At 60.0% G+C, this 7328-nt stretch overlaps 2 protein-coding genes across 2 annotated transcripts; one reads left to right on the top strand and one right to left on the bottom strand.

The window, feature by feature from the left end:
- Positions 1 to 240: 240 nt before the first annotated feature.
- Positions 241 to 1052, bottom strand: ANKRD65 (ankyrin repeat domain 65). The gene is made up of 2 exons (XM_058435237.1): positions 834 to 1052; positions 241 to 738 (listed from the first exon to the last, which is right to left on the bottom strand). The coding sequence occupies exon 2, from the start codon at positions 736 to 738 to the stop codon at positions 508 to 510; it is 231 nt and encodes a 76-aa protein (XP_058291220.1). The 5' UTR covers positions 834 to 1052; the 3' UTR covers positions 241 to 507.
- Positions 1053 to 5871: 4819 nt separating this feature from the next.
- Positions 5872 to 6503, top strand: TMEM88B (transmembrane protein 88B; the record flags this gene model as incomplete). The annotated part of the gene is made up of 1 exon (XM_032148298.2): positions 5872 to 6503. A coding segment is annotated over exon 1 (406 nt), but the record flags the coding sequence as incomplete, so codon positions are not given.
- Positions 6504 to 7328: the final 825 nt, after the last annotated feature.

Genomic DNA, 7328 nt, shown 5'->3' with positions numbered 1-7328 from the left:
CCAGCCGCGCGCGTCCTCCGCCTCCGCCGCCGCGGGTCCCGGGCCCGGAGCCTCCAGCAGGCGCGCGGCCAGCAGCGTGTGGCCCAGGGCAGCGGCCCAGTGCAGCGGCGTGAGCCCCGTCCTGGAGCGCGCCGCTGCCGAGGCCCCGCGCTGCAGCAGCAGCTCGGCCACCCGCGAGTGCCCGTGCCAGGCGGCCTCGTGCAGCGCGGTGCGCCCAGCCCGGTCCACCGCGCCCACCGGGGCCCCTCGCTGCAGCAGGAGACGCACCAGGGGCGCGTGGCCCCGCAGCACGGCCAAGTGGAGCGGGGTCCGGCCTGCGTGGTCCCTGAGGAGGGGGCAAGGGCGTCGGCGCGGGGATGGACCACTGACCAGAACCCCGCCCTGCCCCACCCCGTCCTGCTGCCCACCCAGCGCTGGGACCCCCGTCCTACCCCATCCAGAGAAGGGACTCCTCCACCCACCCAGTGCTGGGACCCCCATCCTGCCCCACCCAGCGAACGGACCCCTTCACCCCCTAGCCCAGGTGCACCTGTCCTCCACGCTGGCACCTTGCCGCAGCAGCTGCATCACCAGGCCTGCAGGGCCCCTCCACACGGCCTGGAGCAGGTGCCCCCAGCCCTGGAAGACACTAGGCCCCTCTGTCCTGGTTCCCAGGGCCTCTTCGGAGTCCAGCTCCATCCACCGCAGTTCCTGTTCCTCCTCCTCCTCCTCTCTGGGCTCAGGCCTCTGGGAGTCCATCTGGGGGAGCAGGGATCCTACATCCACCATGGAGGCCTCTGGCCTGCCCCCAGCCCAGTGTCCCAGGCCAACCTGGAGCCCCCCATTCCAGTTACCACTTAGCCTTCAGAGGGGCTTGGCTCCGTTACGCAAGGGAGCTGGCTCAGGAGCTTTCCGCTCTGGCTGGGGGTCTTCTGTAGACGGGTTCTGGCCGAGGCTCAGCCTGGTGACCCTCTTCACAAAATCCCTTCTGCAGGCTTTGGGGTGGAGCGTCTGCTGCTGAAAAGCTGAAAGGTGGCAGCTTCAGCCTTGCAGGGGGTGGGAGAACACAGCTGGTCCCCTGGGCCAGGCTGAGGCCACCTGATGCTGTTTACTCAGCTACTTAGGAAGGCCCTGCCTTCGGGCACAGCCCCTGTCCAACATACTCCCTCCCCTGCTGGCTGCCAGGGCCCCAGCTCAGCTGCCCTCCTGGGGAACAAAGGCCAGGGCGGTTGGGGAGGACAAGCGGGAACATGCTTGTGGATGAAAGTTGCTCAGATGCCACCTCCCCCAGGAAGCACAGCCTTGGATGTGCCCCGATGTGCCCCTGGAAGGCCTCACAGGCCTCTCCACAGGGCCCACCCTCGGGCAGCCCCCTCACCCACTCCTGTCCCTGCTGGCTAAGCCCACCCAGGGGTGGGTGCCAGCCCCTCCTCCCGATTCCAGGCTGGGGAGGAGGGCAGGGCGAGGTTCTGGCTTTCCTTTCTGTAAATGCTGGACAGGACAAAAGATTCACCAAGGACTCCGGGCAGGTGGCCTGGAGAAGAGGGTGGTGCTGGCATGGTAGGGATGAAAACCCTTTGGGGACTGGCTGGGGCAAGTCTGGAGCCAGGGAAGGGACAGATACCTGGGCAGATGGGGGCAGGGGGCGGGGGGCAGTGGGGAGTGAGGGGAGAATCCCTGCTAGGGTGCATCGGCATCCGGAAAAGCAGCTCTGCCCGGGCAAGGCCTGGGGCAGCGGGATCCTGGGGGCCTGGGGCAGCGTGGGTAGGGCTGGTGCTGAGGGCACTTCCTGTCTCCCAGTACATGGGGCCAGGCAGGAGAAGAGAACGTGGCTTTTTGGGGTGGCTGCAGCAGCCTGGCCTCTCCAGTGGCTGCACGGGAAAAGTGATGGGGGCTGCCCATTCCCACCCCAGCCCCCTTCAGCCTCCCAGGTCCCCAAGGACAGAGTCTCCTGAGGGCCCTGGCCTGGCCTCCCCCACTCCCTAGAGGACCTGCCTCTCCAAGGGCCCAAAGGGTCTCCAGGCAAGGGACCAGGGACCCCATCCCACTGCCCTCCCAGCCACACAGACCCTGCCCCGCAAACCTCATCAGGCTACTCATCCGTCCCTTCCCAGAGCCTGACCACAGATGGATCTGCGGCAACGTGCGTCTCTAACCCTGTTTTAGTTTGTTCTTAGCATTTATCACTATAGGAAAGTATCTATGTGTTTATTTTATTTAAATGTTTGTCTTCCTCTTCTAGAAGGGAAGCTCTGTAAGGCTGACCAGGAAAGAAGCGAGGAGCTCTGGGGGCTGGGTGGAAAGTCCCGTCCTACCGTCCTAATCAGGGCCAGGGAGGCCACAGAAACTACCTCACGCCAGCTTCCCAGAGGTAGAGGCTAGAATGGACCTCCAGGAGGCCCCTCCCAAGACTCCCGTCTCCCAGGTTCCACCGTAGTTGGGGCAGCCACAGCTGCCTCTGCAATGCTTCTAGGACCCACACACAGTGGGGCACAGAGGGGCAGAGGCCGCAGCCCCTTTGCCGTGAATCCAAAGAACCTGGAATGGTTCTGCAGAGACATTCGAACCAGAGAGACTCCATCTTGAACAGGGGCTGGGTAAAATGAGGCCAAGACCGGCTGGGCCGCATTCCCTGGAGGTCAGGCATTCTTAGTCACAGGATGAGATCAGCACAAGATACAGATCACAAAGACCCCGCTGATAAACGGGATGCCGTGAAGAAGCTGGCCCCAAACCACCAAAACCTACAGCCAGTCCTCACTGCTCATTATGCGCTGATGATAATACATTAGCATGAGAGAGACACGCCCACAAGCACCAGGACAGTTTACAATTGCCATGACAATGCCGGGACGTTACCCTAGATGGTCTAAAAGGGGGAGGAGCCCTCACTTCCGGGAATTGCCTGCCCCTTTCCCGGAAAAGTCCGGAATAATCCACACCATGTTTAGCACATATCAAGACACAATAATAAGAGTTCTTGGTGGAGCAGCCCAGGCCGCTGTTCGGCCTATGGGGCAGCCCTTCTCTTATTCCTTTACTTTCCTATTAAAACTTGCTTTCACTTTACTCAGTGGACTCTCCCGAATTCTTCCTTGTGTGGGGTCCAAGAACCCTCTCTTGGGGTCTGGATCGGGACCTCCTTTTCCGGTGACAGTCCCTGGGACTTAGTAGCAGTTCAGCAGTGTTTGTTGAATGAATAAGCGAGGGACCTGGTTGGGGGGCACTTAGAAAGCGAGGTTTTGCAACTTTTTAAAACTTTTTATTTGTATTTTTGAGATGGAATCTCACTCTGTCACTCAGGCTGGAGGGCAGTGGCGTGATCTCAGCTCACTTGGAACCACCGTCTGCCAGGTTCAAGTGATTCTCCTGCCTCAGCCTCCCAATTAGCTGGGATTACAGGCAACCACCACCATGCCCGGCTAATTTTTGTATTTTTAGTAAAGACAGGGTTTCACCAAGTTGGCCACGCTGGTCTCCTGACCTCAAGTAATCCGCCTTCCACAGTTTCCCAAAATGCTGGGATTACAGGCGCACACCACCATGCCTGGCTAATTTTTTTTTTTTTTTTTGAGATGGATTCTCGCTCTGTCACCCAGGCTGGAGTGCAATGGTTTGATATTGGCTCACTGCAACCTCCTCCTCCCAGGTTCAAACAATTCTCCTGTCTCAGCTTCCTGAGTAGCAGGTACTACAGGCACGTGCCAACAGGCCCAGCTAAGTTTTGTAATTTTTTTTTTTTTTTTTTTTAGACACGAGGTTTCACCATACTGGTCAGGCTGGTCTCGAACTCCTAACCTCAGGTGATACACCCACCTCAGCCTCCCAAAGTGCTGGGATTACAGGTGTGAGCCACCGTGCCTGGCGCTGTAGGGACACTGCAGGGAGGCCTCTGCTGCCCTGCTAGACGTCACACGCCACGTGGTACCGCTCTCCTTCCTGTTCACACGTCTGAAGGAAGTAGGCAAGCTGGAGAGGCCTGGAACGTGTTGGAAGGGATGGAGCCCACTAGAAGGCCTCACAGGGAATGGCTCAGCTCACAGACACCTACTTCTGTCAATTAATTATGAAAATGGAGCTGGGCCGGGCGCGGTGGCTCACACCTGTAATCCCAGCACTTTGGGAGGCCAAGGCGGGCGGATCACGAGGTCAGGAGATCGAGACCATCCTGGCTAACACACTGAAACTCCGTCTCTACTAGAAATACAAAAAATTAGCCGGGCGAGATGGCGGGCGCCTGTAGTCCCAGCTACTCGGGAGGCTGAGGCAGGAGAATGGCGTGAACCCCGGGGGGCGGAGCCTGCAGTGAGCCAAGCTGGTGCCACTGCACTCCAGCCTGGGCGACAGCGAGACTGTCTCAAAAAAAAAAAGAAAATGGAGCTGGAGGCTGGGTGCAGTGGCTCACGTCTGTAATCCCAGCACTTTGGGAGGCCGAGGCAGGCGGATCACCTGACGTTAGGAGTTCGAGACCATCCTGGCTAACACGGTGAAACCCCACCTCTACTAAAAATACCAAAATTAGCTGGGCGTGGTGGCGTGTGCCTGTAATCCCAGCTACTCAGGAGGCTGAGGCAGGAGGATCGCCTGAACCTGGAAAGTGGAGGTTGCAGTGAGCCAAGATCGTGCCATTGCACTCCAGCCTGGGCAACAAGAGCAAAAAATTCCTCCCTCAAAAAAAAAAAAAAAAAAGAAGGACAGAAAAAAGATAAAAAAAGAAAAGAAAACAAAATGGAGCTGGAACTGCTGATGTGCAATAAAGCCCTGGGAGACTAACAGACATCAGGGACTGTGCTGGGCGCAGGGGCTGATGCCTGTCATCCCAGCACTGTGGGAGGCCGAGGCAGGCAGATTACTTGAGGCCAGGAGTTCCAGACCAGCCTGGGCAACGTGACAAGATCCCATCTCTACAAAAAATACCAAAATTAGCTGGGCGTGGTGGTAGGTGCCTGTAGTCCCAGCTCTTTAGGAGGCTGAAGTGGGAGGACTGATTGAGTCCAAGAGGTCAAGGCTGCAGTAAGCTGTGATTGAACCACTGTACTGCAGCCTGGGTGACAGTGAGACCCTGTCTCAAAAAAAAGTCAGAGTTGGGAGTAACGTTCGGAGAAACTGCTTGGGGTTTTGGATAGGAAAAGTTTTGCCCCTGACTAGAAATGATCGGCGGGGCGCAGTGGCTCACGCTTGCAATTCCAGCACTTTGGGAGGCCGAGGTGGGCGGATCACAAGGTCAAGAGATCGAGACCATCCTGGCTAACACAGCGAAACCCCGTCTCTACTTTAAAAAAAAAAAAAAATACAAAAATTTGCTGGTCATGGTGGTGAGTGCCTGTAGTCCCAGCTACTAGGGAAGCTGAGGCAGGAGAATCACTTGAACTAGGTATGCAGAGGTTGCAGTGAGCTGAAATCATGCCATTGCACTCCAGCCCTGGTGACAGAGTAAGACTGTCTCCAAAAAAAAAAAAAAAAAAAAAAAAATGATGGAACACAGGTTCTTGTCCTGGAAAATCTGCCTTTCCTCTGCTCGAGATGGCTGGGTTCAGACGCAAGGGTGCCTGTGGTCCCTGGCAGCCTGCTGAGTGCCTGCCGTGTATGGGCCCCACACCCTGCGGCTCACGCGCATCCCAGGTGTCCTCTCATCCACTCTGACATGCAGGCGGAGGACACCGACAAGATGTTCAGATGAGGGAGCAGCGGGCCTGGGGCTGGGACAGGGGCGGGGGCCTGGCCTCCAGGTGGCAGCTACTGATGGGGCAGCTGTCAGAGTCAAGCCCTTTGAAATGAGGTCTTTGTGTGGGGGAGCTGCAGCCCCGCCCGGGATAGGGAGGGAAGAGGCCCTGGTGGGAAGGGCCCTGCGAGGCCTGCCCAGAGCACCAGGAGCTGGCTGGGGCTGGAGACTGGCGCTGCTGGAGCTGCAGCTGCCTGGCAGAGGGGAAACTGAGGTGGGGTTGTGGCTCTGGGACAGACATCAGGGAAGGACCTCCCTAGCCAGGGTCCACAGTCTGGCTGGGGGATGTGGACTGGCTGCAACGTGGGGCGGGGTTAAAGGTCTTATAGGGCGGCTCTGGGGAGCACCACTCTGCACTGAGCACCGCCCGGGCCGCAGGCCTGCAGCAGCAGGAGCATGAGTGAGCAGGGGAGGGAGACGGAGGAGGAGGAGGGGGGAGGTGGTGCTTCCGACACAGCACCCATGCTGCCCCGGGGACCTCCTGACCACCAGGCCTCAGCCCTGACGTGCCCAGGGTGGTCGGGGCCCCTGTTGCTGCCCGGCCAGCTGCTGGCCGGGCTCCTGCTGCACCTCCTGCTGCCCGCCGCAGCCTTCCTGCTGGTGCTACTGCCTGCGGCGGCCGTTGTCTACCTGGGATTCCTGTGCCACTCGAGGGTGAGCCTGTGCCCCGTGGGCGGGGGACTAGCTGGGGTCCTGGGGAGTGGGCATGCCCTGCGGCTGAAGGCACTGTGCCCCCTTCCAGAATTGCCCCTTGTCCTCAGAGACACTTGTGCCCCTCCCTGGCAGCCCCTTCTTCTCCCAAGCACCCCCACCAGCCACAGCCAAAGAAGGGCTTTTGTTTTTCACCCAAGGGACAGCTCTGTCCCCTCCCCGAGGCCTCCCGGCCTTGTACCAGGGGCTACCAGGGCCCGGACAGCTGGGTGGGGGTGGGGAGAGAACGGGGTTCCAGGAAAAGAAGATGAAAATGTTGTTCAAGTTTCACTAACCCCCAGCCCCCAGCCCCTCCCCAAACACACACGACCCCTCCCAGGCCCTCCTGCCAGCGAGGGGCTTCCCCACCTGCGGAGTGGGCTGTGGCCTGGTCGGGGGCCCAGGGTTTAGGCAGATGGCCCCGGGCCCCTTTCTGCTGGCATGGGAGCTGGCGCCAGCTGGTGATGGGAGGCCGCAGGAGGGCAGAAGCGGGCAGAACGCGGCAGTGGGCGCTTTTTCTGGGCCTCCCTCAAGGGACCCTGCTCAGCCCTTTACCTGCTGCGTCCCAGATCTCCCGTTCACCCCTCAGCACTGCCTGGCCCACAGCGGCCCGCCCTCTCCCCTCTCCCTGCCCTGCCTCTCCTTCGCCCAGGCCCTAATCCTTCATCCCTCCATCTCTCCGCTCCCTCTTCCCGCCCTGCTCAGCCCGCCACGGCCCCTCTATCGCCCCGCCCCTGCTCTTTCATCTTCTCCATCGCCCACTCCTCTCTCCCGCCCTGCACCCCTCCATCTCCCTTTGCCGCGGCCCTGCATCCTTTCTTCCACCCAGCTGTCTCTCCCCTCCCCTCTCCACCCTGCTCCCGCCCACCGTCCGGCCCTCACCGCCCCCTCATCACCCTGACCCACCCATCCCCTCTTCTCCGCGCCTCCCCTTCCC

This window comes from Hylobates moloch, unplaced genomic scaffold, assembly GCF_009828535.3.
Source record: "Hylobates moloch isolate HMO894 unplaced genomic scaffold, HMol_V3 SCAFFOLD_2984, whole genome shotgun sequence".
NCBI lineage: Eukaryota > Metazoa > Chordata > Mammalia > Primates > Hylobatidae > Hylobates > Hylobates moloch.
This window is presented reverse-complemented; position numbering and strand designations above follow the sequence as displayed.

Excerpts from the sequence above, each read along its gene's own strand:
- ANKRD65 (XM_058435237.1), bottom strand. The coding sequence starts at position 738 with ATGGACTCCCAGAGGCCTGAGCCCAGAGAGGAGGAGGAGGAGGAACAG.